Source organism: Corvus moneduloides, chromosome 11 (assembly GCF_009650955.1).
Source record: "Corvus moneduloides isolate bCorMon1 chromosome 11, bCorMon1.pri, whole genome shotgun sequence".
NCBI lineage: Eukaryota > Metazoa > Chordata > Aves > Passeriformes > Corvidae > Corvus > Corvus moneduloides.
This window is the reverse complement of record NC_045486.1, coordinates 10208716-10233355: the sequence shown is the minus strand read 5'-3', so window position 1 is coordinate 10233355 and position 24640 is coordinate 10208716. Positions and strand designations below refer to the sequence as shown.

At 42.8% G+C, this 24640-nt stretch overlaps 1 protein-coding gene across 3 annotated transcripts in view; it reads left to right on the top strand.

Annotated features, from left to right (window-relative positions):
• SETD5 (SET domain containing 5) overlaps positions 1-24640 on the top strand; it is a 65917-nt gene that overhangs the window by 29238 nt on the left and 12039 nt on the right. For 2 of the 3 annotated variants that reach the window (XM_032121246.1, XM_032121244.1), the window contains 17 exons: positions 636-741; positions 1618-1829; positions 2150-2208; positions 2621-2808; positions 3857-3895; positions 5445-5687; positions 10729-10877; positions 11199-11316; positions 11739-11848; positions 12134-12380; positions 12571-12651; positions 15000-15263; positions 16092-16412; positions 16911-17153; positions 20537-20666; positions 21862-22115; positions 24464-24520. In XM_032121246.1, the coding sequence (XP_031977137.1) occupies positions 2154-2208; positions 2621-2808; positions 3857-3895; positions 5445-5687; positions 10729-10877; positions 11199-11316; positions 11739-11848; positions 12134-12380; positions 12571-12651; positions 15000-15263; positions 16092-16412; positions 16911-17153; positions 20537-20666; positions 21862-22115; positions 24464-24520 (2499 nt within the window). In that variant the 5' untranslated portion in view covers positions 636-741; positions 1618-1829; positions 2150-2153. The remainder of the gene's footprint in view (positions 1-635; positions 742-1617; positions 1830-2149; positions 2209-2620; positions 2809-3856; positions 3896-5444; positions 5688-10728; positions 10878-11198; positions 11317-11738; positions 11849-12133; positions 12381-12570; positions 12652-14999; positions 15264-16091; positions 16413-16910; positions 17154-20536; positions 20667-21861; positions 22116-24463; positions 24521-24640) is intronic. The other variant, XM_032121245.1, reaches the window with a different exon arrangement.

The following is a 24640-nucleotide window of genomic DNA, read 5'->3' as shown; positions in this document are numbered from 1 at the left end:
CATTGCAGGTTGCTGTATAGAAAGCGCAGGGTGAATCTGATCTGTCTGTGGCCACTGTCTGTCCAGGTCATGGATTTTGTTGCCACTTTGTAACAGGAATCTCCAATTCCTGGTAGTTGCTGTCAGGATAGCTGCAGGTTTCATGCAGGTTTTATCACAGGATGTTGGACTCAGTAACAATTGGTATCTGAGGGAGAGAGAAACAAGTGCAGGTGCAGGAAAGCTGCTTAGCTGCAGTTGAAATAAGCTGTTGCAGAGATAAAATGGCAGTACTGTTCAGTGGCTTTGAGATTAGGCTAGCTGGGTTCAGATGCGAATGCTGAACTAGACCCAATTTCCTCAACAATAAGGAAACTGAGCTTCTTACATGCTAATTACCTTTTTAACTTCCCAGATTGAGACCCAGTTTAATGAGCTATATAGGGTGGCCCTTACTCAGTTCCTTCGCTCTGAAAGCAGGTTCATCCTGTACAGCTTCTGCACACATGATGCTTGGTGAAACACATGACACCACCTTGATTTCATGAAGTTTCTTCATTTTGAGCTCATGTGTTCAATAGAAAAGAGCAGTGAAATACTGGCACTAAGAAAAATGATGATGTATTGATGGGTTTTACTTCTGGCCCTTTCTGCAGCCCAGAGTCTGTGGAAGCTAGTCCAGCTGTCAGTGAGAAGAATGTGTACTCCAGCCACGGCTATGGGGCCACCCAGAAACACAGCTATCGCGGGCTGCCTTACGCAGTGAGTACTCTCTCTGCAGTGAATCAGCTCTTTACTGTCTACTTTTACTCTTTTCTTCTTGTTCCATAGTTCTTTGCCTGTTAAGCCTTAGGAGTTTTGGCTTATTTACTAGGGAACACTAAGTTAGAGCTGAGTTCTGCCATACATTTTTCATTTCTGTGTTTATTGTTTGTGAAGTCTTGCGTACTCTACAGCAAGCTTTATTAGTGTTCTAGGCGATAGATTTTTAACTGAATGAAGTATATGAATGAAGTGTGAATATATATGAATATATAATATTTTCCTGGTGGTAATTTTATGCCCCATTTGGTTTATTGTGCACTATTTGTACTTGTTTCAACTGCGTAGATTTTCATAGTGGTAACTTAAAACAATGAGAATCAAGGAGCAGTCAGGAAGAGTGGGAGCATAGCTTGAAGCTGTGGGATGAACAGGGTGTCACAGAATCACTGAGGTTGGAAGGGGCCCCTTGAGATCGCATAATCCAACCTCCCTGTTCAAGCTGACTCTGCTTGAGCAGGTTGCCCAAGACCATGTCCAGTTGAGTTTTGAATATCTCAACAGACAGAAACTCTGCATCTCAGGGCAGCTGGTTTCATTGTTTAAACACTGATGTCATCTCAGATTATTAACAGTACAACAGTTAATGTCGAAATAGCCTGGTTGTTTTCATAAGTTTTGAGTTTAATTCATTGGTGCTGAAGGAAATAATCTACATGTTTCAGAGCTATTACTGTACCTTCTTGGTAGGTTGAGGAATTCAGTCTATTGTTTTACACCAGTTAAATATTAACCTGGGAACTGTGGATTTGGAACTTCAGTTTCTAGGCATCATATCTTCACATTAAAAGTAGTACTGCAAATACTCATTTTCAGGATCATAATTATGGAGCCCCTCCTCCTCCAACGCCGCCAGCCTCTCCTCCTGTCCAGACCATTATACCTCGTGCAGAACTGAATGGCCTGCACTCACCTGATGAGGAGAACTCCGGGGATAGTGAGAGCTCCTCAGAAGGAGAATCAATTCCCACTTGGTGCCACTGCAGTGTCTCTCAAGATGGTTTCCTCCTCAAGTGTGAAAAGTGCAGGTAAGCTTTGGTGCAGTGCAGATCTGGGCTGCTCCTTGTGTTGACTGCTCATACCAAACTGTGTCACCTTTGGGCTGTGGGACAGACTTCCTTTTGCTAACTGGAGCGTTCTTTCCAGTGCTTTACCCAGTATTGACCCTCCTCCTTTGCGTTGTCAGCCTGACAAGTGTTGGTGGCACCAGGAGTGGAGATGAGGATGTTAAATCGGTGTTCTTATCATCCTGGGCCCCACTGAGGGCACGCATCTTGTGACACCCTGTTGAATTTCAAGTGACTTTACTCCTACAAACCAGCTTCAATTGTACATTCTCCTTTGGCAGAGGAATGAGCAGGGGGAAGGTGATCAGACTCCGCCGCCGGAAGCAGGACAACGTGTCAGGTGAGTCTGAGGTTGTAATTCTGATAATGGTGACTTTTGTTTTCTTTCTTCAAGACCTTTGTCTTTTGGATGCTGTAATCATCTAACTGTGATCACTGCCCACTAATGTTCTTTGCCTCCCAACCACACTGGGATTTTCTCCTCTCCTTACACTTCACCTCAGTTAGCTCTAGGGAAAATCAGATTATCTTGTGAACAGAAAAGGAAAATTTTCATTAATGCAGTTCTGTGACATACCAGAAGTTTGGAACACTTGTTCCCAGTTCAGGTGGGAAAACAGAGGTGATATAGTTCTCTCAGGGAAGAGTTATTCAGGGGCAGCAAGTCGTCTTGATGAAAATGGACATAAGGGTAAGCTGTGCGTGCTCTCAGGGATGAGAAGCTGTTGCTAACGAAGTGCTTGTCTCTCTAGGCGGGGACAGCAGTGCCACTGAGAGCTGGGATGAAGAACTCTCTCCCTCCACAGTGCTGTACACGGCCACGCAGCACACGCCGACCAGCATCACACTGACCGTCAACCGCGTCCGCAGGAGCAAACCCAAGAAGAGGAAGAGGAGTACAGAAAAGGCTCGCACTGCTCCAAAGGCCAAAAAGATCAAGGTATGTGGAGCGAGATGAGGTTGCTGCAGTTCCTACCAAATGCTGTGCAGTGTTGTTAGGAGCAGGTTGACAAGCTGGCAGTAGACAAGAAACTTTTGTCCTGTCAGGAATTGCTCTTTCTGGTGTAATAATGGGACGCCTTGTATTTGTGACCTGCTCGAGTACATGGCTGTTGGTTTAAAAATTACCTTGCTGGAACTCCACCCTTATTTCCCAATGCTGTGCATTCATGCTCAGCACTTGGACTCAATTACATATTTTTTCCTTTTGCTATATTAGGATTTGGGGAAATAGCTTTTGGAGTCTGTCTGTTTGTGGAAAAGGGTCAGTCTGTGTGTGAACACAATGAAAAATGAAGGGAGCATGGTATTTTTTAGCAGGCTTTGTTGAGGAATTTGGGCTGCAGAGCTTCTTGGCACTGTTCTTCGGGGACAGAGATACTGCCTGTTTGGAAAACTATGTAGGTAGTGATGAACATTTGTTGAGGGATGACTTTACTGTCTTGTTTGTGAGGGTTTGGGGACTGAAATAAATTTGGATTGCTTATATTGGAATGCAAGTGTGTGAGCAGCTGGTTCTTTCCCATCATCTGCCAGCTTTACCATGATTTTCCACAGGTTAGGTTTCCCTTGAAGTTCTTCTGGTAGGCACTGATGAAATAAAACACTGGGGGCAGGAGGTGTGTGAGGTCTGGAGGGGTTATTTTTTTGTTGCAAACCAGCTTGATTCTGTTGCTGGACCTTTCTTGTATCAAAGCAAGTGGGGTTAGTTGGGACAGTTCTGGTTTTGATCTTGACATTTTTACTAAGTGTGAGGCAGGCTTTTTCAGTTCAGAAATCCTGGCCATCAAGCTTTTCAGCAGTTTCCACTGGATTTGCATTGCAGAGTCTCTTTTTGTTCAGGTCCATTGTTTCTTGTGTAGGTTTTCCTGTATTTCTTGTCATCTTTTATTAAGGATTGGAGTAAGATTTAGTGTGGTTCTGGGATCCTAATTCTGAGGAAATTTACAATACCTTGTTTTTTCTCTCTCTCCTTGTCTGGGGGACAGGCTTTTCGAGAGGGCTCAAGAAAGTCTCTGAGGATGAAGGTGAGTAGAAATTACAACCCTCTGTGATGGTGGTGGGGTTTTTTCCTCTTTATTTTGTCCCTCTTTTGGTTTGCCTGGGGAATTTCTGATTGTGGGACCAGCCTTGTAATAAACTCAAACCTTACAATGCACCACAAGGAGGTAGTGGTAGGTGGTACCCTATTCAAAAGGGTATCACAGGAATTGCCCCTTGAACCTTCCATCTGCTTCTGATAGCTTCCAGTAAGATAATGCAATCCAGTTCTGAGAGGTGACTGATTCATGGCACTTGGGAGTGGGGTGTTTGATGTAAGGGATGTAGAACTGGTTGTGGCTGCTCTTTGTGAGGGCAGTTATTGTTTGATTGCATCAAAGCTATTTCAAGCTTGGACATCAAAGTAGTTCACAAGTTTAACGTTGGGAGCCCCTAGCAGTGCTGCCTTGTTTCTACCCACATCCCCTTACTAGGGATGGATGGACATTGTATTTATCTCTGACTTCTTCAATAGTGGTAGGTATGGCCATTGAATAGGAAGGTTATTTGACAAAAAAAGTAGACTTGAACTGTGAGCTGCATTTGTTTCTAGACACACAAGAGGTGCCTTAAGGTTTGCTCAGTTCCACTTGACCCCAGTCCTGTAGCTGGCAGTGGCTGCTAGCAGGTGGCTCAGAGGAAAAAGGACAGTCCTGTGGCATCCCTATGCACCATCTCCATAGTGTGCAAGTGGCTTGAGAGGGTAAAAATGCATGGAAACTCTTGCTGGTTTTAATATATATGATTAAAATAATGACTGCTCTTCATTTGTCCTTGTTACTAAGACCTCAGTGTCATATGTGTCTCAGTGCTTTATGAAGCCAGTTGAGTTACTGAGCTCTGGAGTATTTGTTGAACTACTTCAACTACTGTCAATTAAAGAATGAAGCTTAAGTGTTTTTCTTTCTACCAGCTTCTGTTTTCCCCTCCTTTACAAGACAGCCTAAACGGATTACCTGATTTTGCCCTCTCTTCTTTACTCTGCTTAGGACTTGCAGTTTTAACCCTCTGGGTATTAGCTTATGCTCTACATTCAGTTTCTTGAAACTCTGGTGACCATTTAGCTAGAAGGTTCAGGACTATTTTTGGATCAGTCACTGCAAAGATTGAGATGCAGTCAGCATCATCTAGCATTATGTTGGCCATGAGTGGGTTGACAGTAGGACAAGCCTGCAGGAAATTTATTTGCCTTCGTGTATTCCATGCCTTTGCTTTTTTAATGTACTTGATTATTTTTCCAAAGTGGCATAATTTTTTTTTCTGGCCATGTACTAGCCTAATTTTATTTTCTGTAGTAGTGCCAAGTTCCAACTTCCAAGAGGTCTTAATTCTGCATGAAATCTCGGTAGATTCCTAAGTGACACTCTAGTACAGTGTTCTGGAGGGTGCAGATGCTGAAAAATGTGTCCTCATAACCAACACTTAAATAGCTTGGAACAGATTTGCCTTTTTTTGTAGCATATTCATGTGCTTGGAGCACTGTGGATAGGTTTTCCTGCTGTGTACTATCCATTCATTCTTTGCTGTTTTGTGCAGAATTCCCCTTCTGAAGCACATGCCTTGGATGAAAACACAGCTGAAGGGTGGGAGAATCGGATACGCCTCTGGACGGACCAGTATGAGGAAGCCTTCACGAACCAGTACAGTGCTGATGTGCAGAACTTGCTGGAGCGTCACCTAAACTCTAATAAAGACTATGTGGGCAAAACTGCTATGCTGGACACAATCAACAAAACAGAACTGGCCTGCAATAATACTGTTATTGGGTCCCAGATGCAGGTAAGAACCAGCAGGACAGAGGTGGAGTAGGTCAGGGCATGGGTGAGCAGTATCCTAGCTCAGACCAACAGGCACAGGTTTGATACACAGTGAATCAGAAATTATGCCAGTACAGAGATTGATTCACAAATACTTGCATTAGACCAAATCAGTGTTGCTAAGTTGGGGATATTTTGCACAGTTCTGTGATGTGGTTAACTGTTATTTTACCATAAATACTTTGATCACTGAACGGCCTGAGGTGGAACCAGATCTGTCACTTGCTGAAGACAGGAAATTTCCTGATTTCCACCTGAGTTTTCCAGTCCCCTTTATTTTTTCTTTTATTTCTTCACTCGTGTGGAAGGCTACTTTAAAGAACCTTTCAACATTATTTCAGTATTTTGGATTATTTGGACTCTGGTAACTTCCAAAAACTGCACAACTACAGCTGATTTTAGGAAACTGACTCTCTCCCTAACTTTCCAGCAATGAGCAATGGTTGGTGTCTTGCCATCTTTATGGAGTGCATGTAAACAGGCAGAAACAGGAAAACAATGTGTTTGTGTGGTGTATGTCCTCCCCACTAATACTCTTCTTATCTGTTGTTTCATCTTATCTGTGCTTTATTGAACATAGCATTGAACATAGCATTCCTGCACAGTTCAGGCTTTTCTGGGCCTTCCTTGTCCAGGAGAATGGAGATAGGTGTATCTGAAAGGGTGGGCTGCAGAAGAGAAGTGGGGCACTTCTTCTGTAGAAAGGGACCAAAGTCAGAAACCTGAATATCAGGTGTATGTTTGTGCTTGAATCATTCTTGTTTATATCAACTGACTCAGTGAAGTTCATGTGCTCCCTCCCACCTTTCCCTCTGCTTTCACTTCAGGCAGAGCACAGATCTTGCCAGTAAGGGAGAGTGCAGAAGGAGGACTTTGGACCAAACTTTCTTCCATTCTTGCCTCTGGTTCTGCAATAAATAAGATTTCTTGGGGGGGTTGGGGAGAAACACTTCCTGCTGGCTATGTGAGTAGCCTTTCTAAAGAGAGAAGCTGAGGAAACACAGAGAAGTTCTACTCCTCTAGAAATCTTAGTGGTTTTTGAGACTAAATGTAACCAATTCTGTCTGCTTCACATGGCTTTTAGGAAAAGTCCTGAAACAAGTAATAAAACACATGCTGTTTCTTGATGTGTGTACAGCAGGACACAAGACTATAAAAGATACCATGCATAAATGTGCTTGTTCTTTTCATGCTCTCTCAGCCTCTCCCATCTCAGTACAGACATAGGTTTTCCCATAGGAAAATGTGGCTAGCATTCCAAATCAGAAGACTCCAAAGGTGATACATCCCAAAGAAACAAAAAGATAGAAACTTGGAAAACTTCACAGTGAGCTGCAGTTACTGTAAACAAGCTGTTGGTAGGTCCTATCATTGCACATGCTGGGAAGGTATCAAGGGACTTTGCGGTTTCATGGTTTCTCTTGGACACTGAGGAAAGACCAGGTGGCTGTCCTGGGTTGCTGCTTATCAGCTCCTATGTCCGGTTATCTCTGTTCAGGAGGTGGCTGTGGAGTGTTGTGAGGAGGGCACCTGCATAGGTGTGGAGCACATGCTCTCATGCACTGCATTCTACTTTTGTTTCACTCATTTGTCTCATCTTTGGCAAGCAAACTGAGAAGGCTTCTTGGTTTGCATCAGTTGTCTCTTAACTAGGTATCATTATTGAACATAAAAATAGCTTTTCTGTGAGATAAGGGAAAATAGGTACTTTGAGCTAGAAAAAAGTCAGGAGGCTGTGCTAATATGCAGTTGGCAGCTGTGTAGAAGTGTTGTCACTGCTTTCTTTGGCCATGAAGATTCTGGAGACAGGAGAAAGGAATAAAAATAATGTTTTATATGCCCTGCATACTCATATATATACCTGCATAACAGTTGAGAGAGTTGTTTGACTTAGGTCAACAGTGATGCAAGTATATACTTAAAAGAGATTGAGATGTGCCCTAAAAGCTTTCTCGAACCAGGAAGAGTAGGGAAAGATGGGTTAAGAGTTACACATGGAGAATATGGGATTTTGGTCCTTGGACTGTTTTGGATAAGACAAGAGGAAATGGTCTCAAGTTTTGCACCAGGGTAGGTTTACACTAGCTATTAGGAAATTATTTTTACAAGGGTTACCAAACTGGAACAGGCTGCCCAGGGAAGTGGTGGAGTCACTATTCCTGGAGGTGTTTAAAAAACTTGTGGATGTGGCACTGAGGGATACGGGTTAGTGATGGACTGGACAGTGGTGGGTTAACAATTGAACTCAATCTTAGAGGGCTTTTCTAACCTCAATGATTCTGTGATTTTATGATAAACCAGTTTTCAGCTGTCCTCATGATGCAAAGGGAAAGTTGTGAAAATATGAAGCTGTTTAGTGGTATGAATAAAATCATCTTAGTCCTGGCTACTGCCAGCTGCTCAACAAACTGAAAGCTGTGAATCACTTTCCTGACTGTTGTTGCCAAACGAAACCCAGGGTTAGTATTTGCCCTTTGTTGCCTCTGATACTTGCTGACTTGAGCTCAAACCCCTGATTGATTTCACATTCTGAAGTGAAGAGCAAAAGGGCCTTTATAAAATAAAGCCACTGAGTATTATGCAGATGTTGCTCTGCAAATATATCAGAACAGTTTTGGCTGATTAGCAGTCAGCAGTCCCTAGCCTATGACATGAATAAAATCATTTGTTCTTTTCACACATGAAAGCATGGCAGCTAATCTACTTCATATTTCTAAATTCAGAGAACGAAAACAAGCTGAGCTGTGTCTTACCAGAAGAGCTATGAGATCATTCCTATTTCACCAAACTCAGATAAATAAGTTGTGCAGATGCAGAGCTTCTCTTTCCTGCATGGACTTTCTCCTCCTCTGACCACCCCACCTTATCCCACGTGTATTCCCCAAGCTGTTTTCTGCCATGAGGTGAAGTGTAATACAAGTCAGTCATGAGGCAAAGGTGAGAGTGAAGGCTACCAGACATTAACTTGCACCTCTGAAAAGTACGATCTCATTGATATTCTTGGTATTGATAGAGTAATAGAACAGTTTAGGTTGAGAGGAACCACTGAAGGTCATCTGGTCCAACCCTCCTGTGTAGGGCCTAGGTGAGAAAGTATAAAAACAAATCAGTGATAGTATAGAAACAGAATTATTCAGCTGGAGGCACACTGGATCCTAATTCACCTAACAACTTCAGATACTTTCTTCTTATCTCCTGTCATACACTAGGAAATCTGGTCCTATTTATTTATTCTTTGTTGCCACAGTTGGAAAGTACAAAGTGCTAAAAATAATTTAGCTGCTACTCCGTGGTGTAAACAGTCTTACCCTACAGTTCACTCATGTCATGGGTTTGTTGATCAGAAATCAGGACCAGCAGTGCGGCTTCTTAGTCTGGAAATAACATGTTTCTGTTATGCCACTTGAGTGGACTTGGGGAATCCTCTGTGAGCTCCTGTCAGGACCCAAGACCTGAAGAGATGAACACCCTGCAAGGCTCTTCAGAGTCTCCAGTACATATATGCAGGTTTTCCCAACTGCTGGCAGATAGAGTGGTATAAGAGAGATAAACCCCATAGGCATGACACCTGTAGCACTGGATGTATCTCAGGAGGAGCTCTGGACCACTACTCCCATCTGAATAGGTTTCAAATGAATACTTTATAAAGCTGTCTTTATCCTGGATCTGAGTAAGAGAAGTCAACAAATAGATCTTACTTTACTGGCTCATCCAGGATCTGCAGTATAATGTCATATTGAAACAACAAAAGTAATTTTCCTGAAGAGGTTGTATACAGAGGAGATGTAAGATCACAATCAGAAGAAAGGGTTAAAAAGATCTGTGGTTCAGTATTTTCATGTGGTCAGTACAAGGGTTTTGCTGGGTTCTCAGTGCTGAGTGCTGCCTTAAGGCGTTAACTTTTATTTTCGTTGTGTGTTCTGTCATTGTTCAGGCTGAGCCCCTTGAACTAATTTTTATCCATTTCAGCAGAGTGCTCAGTAGCTGTTTCTAATGAGAGCTCTCTCAGGAAAAGTTGGGAACTTGATTTTAGTAAAATTTTGTGGTTTACTCCTAATTTAGATACATGACTGTCGTTACTACTGAAGTCAGAACACTTATGCTTCAATTCACTCTGGAAAAGTATCAAAACTGTGCCCTTCTGAGCAGTGAATAGAATGCTTAGGAAGGAACAGGCACAGAAGTGGTGGCAAGGCAGCCAGTCATCTTCACATAATCTTTGCTTGCACAGAAGTTCAATTTTTTAAGTAAGAAAAGTACTTTGTTTTTATGGAATAAGTCTTTCCTCTGCCCTAGTGCTTATAATATCCCTTCCATTATTCCATAAAATTTGTCATATTTGGATGTCTGCGCTTAAAGAATATTGTGGTTTCATACTGTCAAGACACATTGTTGTGAAAATCCATTGTAATAGAGCTGTAGACTTTAACATGAGGATGTTTCAACAAACTGTCACTACTTCATTAAAAATTTATTTCATAGTGTTAAAAAAAATTAAAAATCAACAGCACTAGCTGAGCAGAGAGATGTAGAGAAGTTTCTGGATGGAGGTGGAAATTGCCAGCTTAAGTCTTTGGCCTGTTTGCTGGAATTTACCATCCTCTGCAGAAGGAAAAGCTTGCATTTTTTTCTCTGAATGTGTGACAACCCACAATTTAGGGAAGATCTGAATTATTCTGGCTGTGAAAGTTGCCATAATTGCAGAGCAATTCCCAGTTAGTAGCAAGTGACAGGTCTGGTTATGCCTCCTAGCTGCGAGATTGAAATAGTCTGATAGATTTGTCAGACTACTGTTGAAGGAAGGGAATAAATACTGTTTGCTTTTGATAAATATTATCAAGGTTATTGGTCATTCCTAAATTGTTACAGAATAGACTAGATATTCACCTGGCGGATTTTCTGTGTTGCTATTAGAATATTTTTTCTTTCTATGTAGGTAAAATATTCTTCATGAGTTAGAGGCCTCTGGTTCAAGTTCTCTTTTGCTCTGGTTTTTGTTACAGCTGCAGCTGGGAAGGGTGACTCGGGTTCAGAAGCACCGGAAGATCCTGAGGGCAGCAAGAGACTTGGCACTAGATACCCTTATAATTGAGTATCGAGGAAAGGTTATGTTACGACAGCAATTCGAGGTCAATGGGCATTTCTTCAAAAAGTAAGAGTACTATGAAATGATTGGTATGAGAGCATCGTGGCACAGAGAGACTAGTGTCTCTATGGGATAATGCTCGCTTACAGGTTCCTGTCAGCTATGCCATCCATAGAAATGGGAAATCAAAAATATCACCTCAGCTTGATGCTCTGATTATGGATCAAACCCTCTGAAATAGATCTCTTAAACTGATGGAAGTACATAAGCCCCCAGAGCAATAGTGCTGATGGAAGTGCTGCTTCTAGTGAAGTGAGGCATACCTGTTAACAACAGTGCTGTAGGAATTGGCTATTTTGGGATTGAGATGTTCTGTTGCTTCTCCAGGCCATATCCCTTTGTGCTGTTCTACTCCAAGTTCAATGGCGTTGAGATGTGTGTTGATGCCCGCACCTTTGGTAATGATGCCAGGTTCATCAGGCGGTCCTGCACTCCAAACGCAGAGGTAAATTCTCTCTCCATCATCACTGTAATTGCAAATACATGTTTTACATAAGCTTAGCACTTTCCCTAACTTAAAATGCCCTAAATGTGGTAAACTCTCTGTGTCTCTTGCTTGTTTGATGGTTTATACTTGGAATATGAGAAGGTTTGGGAACATGAGGGAGGTTTTTTTTGGAAGAGAAAGATTTCTTTTATGTCTTTCCTTTGGCTGCATGGTAGTACTGAGGGTAAGCAGGTGGTGGTAGTTGTTAAGTGGAAAAGCACAGGATGAGACGAGCAGTGAAGCAGGCTTCTCCCTATGGAGAATTTGGGATAATTATTCGTAGAGTAGGTAAGAGCTACTTTGCAAAAGGAGGCTTCTGTCTCAGAAGTAGGAAATGCAACCTGTGGAGACATCAGTTTCTTTCTACTTTGTTTAACAAGGTTCGTCATGTGATTGCTGATGGGATGATCCACCTGTGCATCTACGCTGTTGCCACCATTGCCAAGGACACAGAGGTTACCATCGCCTTTGACTATGAGTACAACATCTGGTGAGTCCTTCACCTCGCCCGGGAGCTCTCCACTGCCCTCCTGGACTGGACATCTTCCTCCAGCCCTTTCCTCGCATTCTACATATTGCTCCGTTTTCTACTGAATTGCATTTCCCGGCTATTCTGTCCAGTTCTGCTGGCATATTCTACAATAGAAGCCATAAGGTAGCCTGCTGTCCTTGCTTTGGCACGTGGTGAGATGTTTAGTAGGAGATGTATTGAATGTCTCTGTGCAAGGGTTGAGAAATGAAGAGTGACACAAATTATGTTTGTGTTTTGGAGCAGCAATTATAAAGTGGACTGTGCGTGTCACAAGGGAAACCGGAATTGCCCTGTGCAGAAACGTAGCCCAAATGCTGCAGAACACCTACCTCCACCTGTTTTAGGCACACTGATTGGGGCAGAAACACGCCGGCGAAAGGCCCGTCGAAAGGAGCTAGAAATGGAACAGCAGAGCATTGCGTCGGATGAGAACAGCAGTCAACAGACTGAGGAAGTTCCTGAGGGACCTGCAGCAGTCAGTGACAATGAGGTAAAACCTTCGCCCCCTTGTTATATATGTTACCGTTCAGTGCTGCAAGAGTCTGATCCAATAGCATTGGAAACTTCAGAACAGAAACTGCGGGAAGCCTCTTTTTAAACCTTTAGCACCTTAAATTACGACAGAAATCTTGGTAACCTTGAAACAGTATGGGGTTAATAAATCTGGGTTTCTCTCTCAGGTGCCAGAGAAGGAGGAGAAACAAGAAGGGGAGAAAGAGGAGCCTGTAGATGAACAGGGAGCCTTGGTCCACAGCCGACGGGCAAGTACCTCTCTCTATCTGGGTATCACCCCCCTTAGGACTTGCTTTATGCAGTGACCAACGGGTCCAGTTGGTTATTTCACTTGTTTGAACGCAAATCCCAACTGTTAGTGATCTTCAGTAATTTGATTAACAACAGCAAAAAAAAAAGGTGGGCAAGTGGGTAAAAAACCACCCAGGCTGACTCCACGTCACAGATTTCTGTTAGGGTGCTGAAGATTAGGAGATACACTATAGATTTGTTTCCTGAGTGAAAGGTTTAACTGTTACTTTCAGGGCTGTTCTGTAGTCTAAAACACTTTTAGCAAAACCATCAGCACCACATTACAAAAAGGTAATTGCACCTTTTTTATGTTCTTGCTGCCCTTCCTTATTGCCAGTACAAGAATTTATGGCACTATATAGAACCATACCATAGGGAAGGGGCTTTCAAAGGTCACCTAGTCCTACCCCGCTGCAGTGAGCAGGGATATCTTCAATTCAGTCATACCATGAACCAAAACCTGATTTTTCTTAAAACTTCATCATTTTTGCTGGGTTAGGTTTGTAAACAGGTATCTGTTCTGTGTATGGTGTCATAAACACGTTGCCATGTGGGGAAAAGGGTATGATTAGTTGCAAAACTCAGTAAGAGGGGTAGACCACTAACAGTACAATTGGCACTTACTTAGGAAATCTCTCTGTTTTGAAATTATTGTTGTCTTAAGCAGTCCTCTTGATCAAAATATATCTTAGTGCTCTGGGATCATTGATGGTATAGTCCTTTTTCAGCCTTCATCTTTACTGAGTAGAGCTGGTGGTTTTTTTCTTGTGTTGCATATGGCCCCTGGGATTGCTGCCTGGATTAGAATGTTTTATGCATGTGAATGGAGCTGGTTTGGCTCTTAATTCATTAATTTAAATAAACAAGAGAAAAATCCAAATTTTTGCAAAAATGCAAATACACAATTAAAACAACCAACCAACCAGAAACCCAAGGAAGAAAAATAGAAAAATTGCTCCCATCCTTTTGCCAGCCAACAAAAGTATTAGAGCTAGGAATTCCATGTTTTTCTTTGATATCATAATCACCTGTCTTCCTCTAATTGGAGATAGGGATCTTCCAAGTGTAAATTTCCTGAGAATGCTTTAAATGTTAAGATAGTGCAGCAACTTGCACAGCCAAGGGCCATCCAGTGGAGGGACCCTTGGATTATCGGATGGTTTTTAGAACAGATGAGATAAAGCAGTCAGTTTCCACTGAAATTTGAATGACGGCAGTCATCCATCAGATTGGACTTAAAGCTTGGAGGGAAGATTTCATTTTAATGCAGGGAGGTTGATCTCTTCTTGGGACAGAATAGTCTAAGCGAAGCGTTAGTTTCCCATCAGCCTGTAAGCCCAGTTACTGTAGGTTGCACCAGTTAATCTGCTTTAATGCGATTCAGTTTTCTATATTTGGCACCAGGTAAATACGCATATCTATGGTTTCCTCAGTCTCTCTTCGTGTGTGTGTGTGTGTGTGTGTGTTTGTAGTGTTTTTTAACAGAAAACTGTCTAGGCCAGGCTGTGGGCTCCAAGATACTTTCTCCATGACAAATCTCAGAAGATGCTTGACCCCACTTCTTAAAACCCGCTTGATTCTTGCCAGTCACTGCAAAATTATTGTACTGGGCTTTTTACATGCATAATTACCAATTATTTCTGCCACAGCCAGGTGATAAGATTTCCTGTCCTTTTTGTTTACCTAATAAATGGACTTGTTTTCCCTCTCTATTCTCTCATGTTCTGTTTTTCTTATCCACTATGTAAGCTGCTTAGACCAAAGCTTTTATTTTTGAGCTGCGTCACCTTCTGATATTCTTGCTGGAAAATGAATGCATTTGGAACATTTTAATCAGTTTATGTGGTGTATTACACTTGCTGCAAATTACTGAACCACTAACTTCTGTTGCCTTGGCTTCTGTTTTGTTCTAACGTTTGGTCATTAGCAAGTAGCTCTCTTTGTTTCCAAGTCATCTCTTCACTCTACTTATGCTTTCTTACGGTTTTTAGTTCTTCAAAATTATGCATTTCCTTGTGGCTGTTTTATAAATATAACTCAGTAGTATCTAAGTGGTCCTATTTAAGAACAAAGTCGAGTTCTTCTACTTGAGCTACAAACACACGATTATGTTGTTGTTATTCTGGGAAATTTGCCATATTGAAAAATGCAAATAACTGATAAGAACTGCTTCTCTCTGTCCTCTGTCTGGCTTTTGTCATTGCTGTTTGGCAGTTGTTCTCCTTGTGCTGCTTCCCATATCTGTTCTTGCCTTGTTTATGTGCATAATTCACCATGCTTACTTCAATTTACCCTTGTGTTGTAGTCCCGGGAAGACAGGAAGGTAGAAGCCATCATGCACATGTTTGAGAACTTAGAAAAGAGAAAGAGGAGACGAGAGCAACCATCAGACCGTAACAGCACTGATGCTGAAATCAACGTCAATTCTGAAGTTCCTGAGCTGGAAGAAGTAAAAGCAGAGACTCCTGAAACTGAAGATGGAAGTTCAGCACTGAGTGCTCCTCCTCCTCCTGTTTCTAACAGTACCAGCAGTACTGGGGTGAACACACGACGGTCCTCACAAGTAGCGGTAAGATGAACTGTTTGCTATCTTGTACAAAGCTCAGATACAGCATTTCTGATCATAAGATTGTTCAGGTGAGGAGGAGCTTCGTGGGCTCTCTAGTCCATTCTGAGTCAGGTTGGGACAGCTCTGAAGCTAGACCAGGCTGGCCAGCATTTTACCCAGTCTTGTCTTGAAAACCTCTAGGGATGGAGATTGCACCTCTTCCAATTCATGACTGTTAGGTTGAAAAAAATTTGCCATGTATCCAGTCTGAACCTCTCATTTCAGTGTATGTCCATTGATGCACCACTGCATCTTCTTAGAGGCTTCAGGCTGTTTATAGGACGACTGTTGTTACATACCCCTCAGTCCTCTGTGGACTGAACAAGCCCAGTTCCTTCTCCAGGTGAACCCCTTTTGTACTGGCGTGAGCTTAAGTTGGATGTGTAAGTGCAGTGATGGAAAGTTCTTTTCTTTTTGTTTGGGTTTTTTTTTGACCCAGTCTACTTTGGATGCATGTGTTCCCATTTTATGGCAGGGTCCAGACACTTGCCTGGAATGCTCCATGTCAGCTCAGGTCAGGAATGAGAGCAGTTACCTTGAGACAGGCAGCAAGTTTCCTATTGCTGCTTTCTTCCTAAAGACCCATGTTCTGTCCTTTAAGAACGCAGAAGACAAAACGATAATGTGCCAGTGTTGAAGGGTCCCCAAGACCATCTTATGAACCAACAGAGTCCAACAAGATTTTGAGAGTCAGGTAGTGTCAATAAATAAATCTCAATTCTTGATCCTGTATGCAGAGAAAATGAATACTCTTAGAGGTGCTCGGACTAATGACAGTTTATTTTGTAGGATGCTGTCCCTGACAAAACAGTGACTAAGCCAGCTCCAGCAAAACCCTCCAGGCCCCGACCAAAAAGTCGCTTCTCTCGATACCGGACCAGTTCAGCACAAAGACTGAGAAGGCAGAAACAAGCCAGTTCCCAGCAAGCTGAACTCGCACAGGCTGTGCCAGAGGAAGGAAGCACTGCCAGCTTGGTAACCACAACAGATGTCAGCACTGTGGAAGGGCCAGGAGAAGGCAGACAGTTGACAGGATCTGACCCAACTGCTATCCTGGCTACAGGATCCCAGTCTAATCGAGCTGCAGTAAAGTACCCCAAAACAAAAAAGGTAAATATGAGCAAGTGCTCAAAGTAAGGATGGCAGAGTGGCAAATACTCATTTAGGATGCAGCAAAGAGGTTAACTCTCAGCTTAGAATTGAAGACCAAGAGGGAACGTGACTGCAACTGTCATGTACAAGCTACGATAAACTTGGAAAGGAGGAAAAATTGCAGAAGCTAGCAGGCAGCTGCCACATAACTGGGCATAAATTAGCTATTAATACATTTAGTTTTGTGTCTAGAAACTAGTTTTGAACAGAGTGATCAAAACAGAGTTTTTGGAGAATCTTCTACTAAGATGACTGGAGCATAAAATCGAGCTACAACATTGGGTTGTCTCCAACAGGTGAGAATTGGGTTTGGCACAGGAAGTCCTTCCTGTTGAGACAGAGGGGGGTTTTAGCAGGTGGGCTGACCTGAGCATTGCTTCCCATACACCACTGTGCCGTACTTCCTTTCTTCTCCACCTGTGCTGGTTGCACTGATGTGTGTGTTTCCTCCTTTAGTACCTTGTTACGGAATGGCTGAACGACAAGGCAGAAAAGCAGGAGTGTCCAATTGAGTGTCCTCTGCGCATTACTACAGACCCAACAGTTCTGGCAACTACCCTGAATATGTTGCCAGGTCTCGTGCACTCCCCGCTGATTTGTACCACACCTAAACACTACATTCGCTTTGGTTCACCTTTCAACCCTGAGAGACGTCGAAGGCCCTTTCTGTTGGATGGCATTTACAGCTCCTGTAAGAAGGTATGTTTGCTCATGTCTTACCTTCACACGATGTATACTCACCTTACTGGCTTCCTCGTAAAGTTGTTGTGTCCTTTTGGAGTTTATTTCAATGTATTCCTGCTGAGCTGGTGTGTTGAGGCAGTGTCCAGGCTATGACTGCTGACCTCCTTGCCAGAGTTCAGTTTTCATCTTTGCCTTTTGCCATGGTAGAACAGCTGTTCTGTGACTGCCCTTTTAGAAACATGTACTTTCAGATCTGCAGCAGCTGTTTATTATCCAGCATACACAATTCAAAGAACGTTGATTGCTGCCCTTAGAAAGTTTTATGTTATTACTTTCACAGTCAGAGGATGGTTGGCATTGTGGGGATAGGACAGTGTTGCAGAGGACCTCAAGAATCCAGTGCCTCAGTTATGATCCGTTGTCTTTGGAGAGCCTTTGTGGTTGAAAGGCTCTCCAAAGTTTGCCTGTTCACAAGAACAAGTCCACAGCTCTTTGTTCGGGATCATAAGCTGCCTATCTACAACAGATACTTGAGGCCATGCAGGAAGCCTGAACCAGGCCCAGCTAAGGATTTAGTTCCTCCAGAGATGACCACTAAATGCCAGTATTTACCCATCTGCAGGGAAACAGAAGGCAGAGTAGTTCACTCAGTCAGATTTGTATTGGAATCTGTCTTCCCTGTTGCCTGTTGGTTTTGCTCAGACACTTTCCCAGTTCCTGTGTGATTACCTGAGAACAATTATATAGAAATCTTTTCTGCTCTCCCTGTCTTGGTGGCTTTCAGGTACCATGTCCTGGTTTCTTTGCCTTCCTTTGTTTGAGGGTGTTTTCCCAGAGAGAATCTTTGGACTTCACTGTTTTCCACCTTCAGCCAATTTGTTGTCATGCCCTAACAGTCTCTTCAGTATCTCCTTCATAGGTAAAGCTCTTCATGGTTCCTATATAGATGTATGACAAAACCTTGTCTGTTTCTGTGTGCCTGGGCAACCTCCTCATGCATCTTTAAGCTGAGAACTGCAAGGTTTGAACTTCTTTTGAACCTTAACATTGTCTTTGAGCCCCAGGGAAGAGAGAAGCATCCAGAGCAAAGCTGGCAGAGTTATTTGGAGTTTGTGCTCGGTGCAATTGCCATACAACTGGCCAGCAAGCTCAGAATTGAGGGAAAACTATTGTCACGGAACAAGTCTTCTGATCTGTTGCTACATTTTACTCTTTTCTAGTCAAATGATAATTCTCACTGCTGGAGAGGGAGTGGACTACTCTCACTATGGATGACTTCCATTTAGTCCACACCTTCCTTGAAGTTGTGTCCAAAACTGAATGTTGTGTTGCAACTGGGACATTTTCAAAGCAGAAAAGTTGCTTTGTGTCTTCTAACCTGTACCCATTTTCTGCATCCCATTGTGGCTGAGTTTTCTCTGACAGTTTGATTTAAGCTTATGTCCGGTTCATGATTTTGTATGTTTGTTAGAACAACCCATTAGTTTTCTAGCCTGTAATTGTAGAAGTGATTGTTCTAGCCTGTGTTAAGCTGTGTTATGTTTTTCCCTATCCATTTCCAAGTTTAGTAGGAAAATCATTAATGGTGTCATCTAGCATTCTTGTTTCTTAATCTGAAAATTTAAATACCCTGCCTATTCCATTAAATAGTTAATAAAGTACTGAAAGTTGCTGTGTCCAGAACAGATGTTGCAGAAATAATTTGTTAGATTTCTACTTTTTGACCGTAAATAGTTTTTGACTGTTAACTGTTCTAGTGAGGGGTTTCATCCATTTCGTAGGAGATCGATCCCTGGCTTTTTCTTGGAGAATGCTTTTCAGCATTTGGTGGTTTTATGACTTAACAGTCTGGAGATGTAGAAGTCTGCTTCTCATGTTCAGGAATGTTTAGAAAACTCACAGGGAACACCTCCTTTTCAGCCAGCTGAGGTCTAGAAATGGTCCAGAACTCGATGATACACTCTCTCAAGACCTGATATCTGTCTTGTCTACTTTTGACTACTCAGCCAAGGAGGTTGATTTATAAAGGCTGTTGAAATAGATCACATATTTTCTTGGATTGTCAGCAGGCTTCATCCTTAAACTACTGAGAACTGTGCCAAAAAACTCAGCTGATGATGTCAGTTTGCATCCAAAGCATGGCAGTGTCTGAACCTCGCAAGGAAACTGAACTGTAACCTGCTCTCACGTTAATCACACACTGTGCAGTGACTTGGCTGTCAGATCAGATGCCACGTTTGAGGTAGAGGTGCTCCAGACTGGCTGGCACTTCTCCCTTTTCCTGGCGGCCACAGTGGAATCCTTGAGTTACATTTGAACAGAGAAGAAGCGTCTGCTGTACAGTAGTGAAGCCCAACAAAATAGATCCTGTCACCTGCTCTTCATCCTCGCATTGAAGTTTTCACTTTGAGGATTGTGGCCACTGAGTTTGTGATGTTCTTTCACGATAGCTTTGAGGAATCATAAGACACATGTGTATCTCTAATAGGATACACATTGCTGGCATGCAGATGAACTGTGGATTGCTGAAAGGTAAAAGTACAATTTCAAACCTCTCTAGGACAAGAAGTGTCTGGTAAAGTGAGTCCTCTGGGTAAACTGTACAAATGAAAATTGCTGTTTGCATTTTTTCTGCAGTTTGCTGTCATTTCACTGGATCACTTGAGTGTTTTCCCATATATTGTGGCAGTTATCTTTATAGTAGAGTAAGCAAAGGTTCCTGCCTGCCATCAGGAGTCAGTTTGTATCAAGATACAGGGCTAGCACACGCACTGCAGCAGCTGATTTGCTGAGGCTTCAGTTCATGTTTGCTCATGTGAGATGTGAAACATTCTTAATTGTCCACGTTCAGAAGACCACTGTGACTTGTCTTTTTTATTAGTAGCTGAAGAAAAGATTTGCTTTTATTATTCTTTTCTTGGTTTACCCTCCTTGAAAACTGCTGCTTGCATTTTAATCAGATTTTTTTTTTTTTTTGCTCAAATTTGCTCTCCTGGGCAGGAAACATTTTTTGCAAAAATCAGTGGTTGTAGAGAGTTCATTATATTTGTGTCCCTTTTCTTCTAAATTATGATTGTTTTTAATAGTTTTAGGTGCCACTGCCCTGCATTTTTAGAGTTATAATTTGCTCTTTACTTATCTCTGTGTTACTGCTGATGACTGCTGCTCCCAGAACCCATGTCAGGAAGGGCACAGCCCCACCACAGTAGGTGGTGGGCTCAGTGCTGACAGCTGTGTTCTAACGCGCTCTCGCCTGAGTGCATGCCAGCCAGGTAACCCTGGGCTTCTGAGCAGCCTGCCCTGCTCCACACAACTGTAGGAGTTGGAGTGTTATCCTGCAGGATTGCAGAGAAAGTACCCGAGGAGTTTCACGTTTATGTAGTCTCGTTCTGTTTCAGCGCTGGATCAAACAAGCCCTGGAAGAGGGAATGACTCAGACCTCACCAGCTCCACAAGAGAACAGAACCCAGTGTCTATACCAAAGCAACGAGAACAGCAGCTCCTCCAGCATCTGCAAAGATGATACAGGTGAGTGCTCAGCACCATCAGGGCAGCACGGGCACTGGAGTCAGACTGGCAAAGGTGCTGAATACCAAAGGCAGCTGTACAAGTGACATCTTAATGTGTCCTGCTGCCTGATGGCACAGCTTTAGGGTAGGTGAGAATGTTGCTTTGCCATTCATTCCAATTTCTGCAGACCCATTGTAGCTTGAGCATCTGTGAAGTTTCTCAGTATTTTCCTGAGAAAAGATAATCATAACATTGCATTATCAGTCTCGGTTCTCTGAGATCTCTTGTACACTGGAAGGGTGGGGGTAGACAGAAGAGGGCTCGGCATCATCTCTTTGCAGCAAGATGCTGTTAGAACTAAATACCTGCTGAGTGTAGGAAGGTGTAGCAAAGTCTTACGGGCACATGTGTAATAAACAAATGACTAAGTAAGTCTCAAGGATGGCGAAGCTAAAATCTATGAGTAAAGCAGTAGAATGGTTAAATATTTTGTCTGAATTTACAGAGAAAGAGAGTGAAGATCAGCCCAGTCAGGGATCAGTTTTCCAAGCATGACAGACAGGAAGCTAGACATCACACAGATAATACAAATTTGATTATTGAAAGGTTAGATGAATAGGAAGTGAACAGAACACCAAAACCAATAAATGTACATCTCGAGGAAGACCTAACCTGTAGAACTTACTGGTGATTTGTTCAGGTTTTTTTAAACTAAGCATCAAAAAAGATTATTATTTTGAAGAGAGATAGGCCTGAGGGAAAGGCTTTAATCCTTTGTGGAAATGGAAATGTGCTTGGGCTGTATTGATGTAGCCCATAGGGAGCTGTTAGGTTCAGTTAATGATAACTGAGCTGCCTCTGGTTTGTTTGTAAGAATCACAGTGACATGTCCTCTGACCTCTCTCCTCTATTCTCCTTTCCCCTTTTTAACCTTTCCTGTCTTCCTTTCCCCAAGCTCCCTCTTATGCTTGCTTCTAGTTGAAATATTTGCTTTCCTTGTTCACTGCATGTTCCTGATTATGTATTGTTCTGTTACCAGTATCTAGGCACTGATATTGAAGTAATTCAGAGGTACTTAATTTTCAGGAGTCTTTTGTAGTTGCATTGAAGACTCCCGGGCTTCATTTGGGCTGGGAGTAGGGGGAAGAAGACAACTTGTGATTTTTTCATGGTCAGTGGTTCAGCCGTGTCCTCAGCTCAGTTTGTGTTTCAGACTTGCTGAGTCCCCTGAAGAAATGGAAGTCTCGCTACTTGATGGAGCAAAACGTGAAGAAGTTGCTGCGGCCGCTGTCTCCTGTCACTCCCCCGCCTCCCGTCCCTTCGGTCCCCGGCTCAGCCAGCCCACAGCTGGCCACGCCCTGCTCGTCGCTGCCCGGGGAGGAGGAGACGCGCAATGGTTACGGCATCATGTTCTCACCCATCCCCTCTCTGGCTACCAGCCGCTGCAATACTCCACTACAGTTCGAGGTAAGTCTGCCCGCGACTGAGTGTGCTAAAAAGAAAGGAACAGCAATATTTGCAGCAGAGGCAGCACTAGGGACGCTTCCTTTTTGAGTGTGTATTTCTGAGCAGCATCACGGTCTTAGCCTCAAGAGCACTGCTGCCTTTCTCTTCACTTCTGGGCAGATCTCCTGCTCTGTGAATTGTCAAACTTCACTACAGCCCAGCCTCCCCTCACTTTGTAGCTATCAGTAACATTAGTCTTACCTTTTTTCTATTTCTGCTGAGTAGCTCCTAAATTTCTCAGGTTTTTCAGTGATCTTTAATCATCTTCCCTACTTCAGATCTCTCTGCCTATGTGATTTTCAATTCCCCCTTCTTCCAAAGAGTACAAGTGTTCCTTCCATTTCTCAGAGGCTGTAAGACATCCTTGGCTCCTCTTTCCCCAAAGAGCTTTCAGTAACCCCAAGTATGGTAGTGATACTTCACGTCATCTTCCACTATATTCTTTCGTTTTCTTTAAGTGGACTGGGTAGAAGGAAATTGCCTTAATAGCTTTGATTTCTTGATAGTTTCCTTCTGCAAAAATTAGCAGAATTAATGAGCGGGCTGTGTATGTGGTTTCCATTGCTCTAAACTCTTTGGGAGAGTTACCAGTGTTCATCCAGTCAGGACACTCCACTCTGTGCCTGTAAATAGGAATCATGTTGTTTGCAGGTTTTGTTTTATTCTCTAGTATTGCATATTTTCATTAAAAAAACCTCATGAAAGACTTCAGGCCAGCTGCTCATACTCTGCCAATTAGAACCATTTAAAAAAACAGTGCAGTGATGGCCTGCTCCACACCAGGGACTACCCTGCAGGAATCCCTCATCTGTTTTGCAACAGGGCAAATATTCCTTTGTGGTACTTTTAGCTTAGCATGCTTTGATTACTTTGTTTGAGAGCCCTTTCTTGTAAGCTGTTTGAGAGACAGCTGTGTAGAGTTTAGCAGGGAAGATTGTGGCGTGTTGAGGAGAGAGATGAAAGACTGTTTCAGGCAGAAAGAGCTTTACTGGAAACAATCCTTACCCTTGCAGTGGTTGAGGTGGCAGATCAGGGCAGTGTTGCCATGAACCTTCACAGTCTAATCACTCCTTTCCTGTCCCATCTTAGTGTTAATTAGCCTTAATTTCACTGGTTATCTATATCTTACTTGCCTTTTACCTTTTTTCCTCTTGAAAAGAATTCACTAACTCACTGGACCACAGTTTTAATGAGTGACTGAATCTCCCCAAGTATAAACCTGTGGCACTGTGGTGAGAGAATAACAGAAAAATTCTTCCATCAATTCACAAGCTTCCTCAAGCAAGCAGAAGTTGTGACTTGGTATCTTGTCTTGCTGGGAAATACATTTTTTGAAAGCTTTTAAGAAACTTCCTTCTTGACTGATTTCCTAGCTCTTTCTATAAAACTTTTATCACAAGCCTGTGAAGCTCTCTTTGCCAGGTTTTTACAGATTGAGGTTTTTTGGACTCAGTTTTGTGATCTTTTTAGAGTGGAAACAAATTAAAGGATGCTTGGTCCCTCCATATTCATAAGTGGCCAGAAGCATGATGACATAGCTCTAGCTTTTTTTGTGGAGTTTGTCAGAAATTTTTGTTAAGAAATTTCTGAGATTCCTCAGTTTTCTGGGGTTTTCTACTTAGCAGAAAACAGTGACTCCTGCTATATTTCTCTGATAGCAGCATAGCTCTGGGAATCCTGCCTCTCTGATTCTATTTTAGGCCTGCTCAGTAGCATGGAAAGGGAAGTGCTCGGGAAGAGCCCTTAACTGTGCTGTCACAGGCATACACTGCCTTCACTGATAGGTGCTCAGATGATACAACATTTCATAAAGCTGGCTGCTCACACCTCTTCTCTTGACTTGAGCTGGAAAGGTAGCCCTCGGTGGATTGAGGAAGACATGTTTGTTTTATAGTGTATGTCTGTGAAAGGTCATCTTAATGTTTGGGGGATCTTTACTTTCTGCGCTAAACCAAGCTTTTTTTCTCTCCCATGTTCTCAGACTAAAAACCATAAATGTCTTTCTCTGTATTCCATGGTGTGAAGTCTGATAGCATCAGAAATACAAAGAGTTAGCTGCTGCTTTTCTTAACATTCATGTGCTCTGCCTTGGGTACTAAGTTGCATCGTGAGATGCAGTAACCCAGTCCTATCCGTGTTTCCAGGAAGCTTTAGAAACCACTTAACCAGCCGTGATGCTGTCCAGGCTGGGGCCAGTTCTTGGGATAGTTGTTTAGAATAGCCATTGCTAACCTGTGTGCTTTTGTACCTTGTAATTGTCTCTTGACTTTTGAAGTAGATGAATAACTAGATGCTTTTCCCTCCTCTAGAACGTATCCTCCCCCGAGAGCTCCCCTGCGCATAGGCCCGAGTCCATGTCACCTGAGGTAGTTATGGCACCTGAGCTGGGAGCGTGTGGGCTGTGTGTGCATGGTGGGAGGGGAGGGAGGGTTGTTCAGGCACTGGGAATAAGGGCAGAGTTTTAAACACAGTAAGGCTGAGGAGAG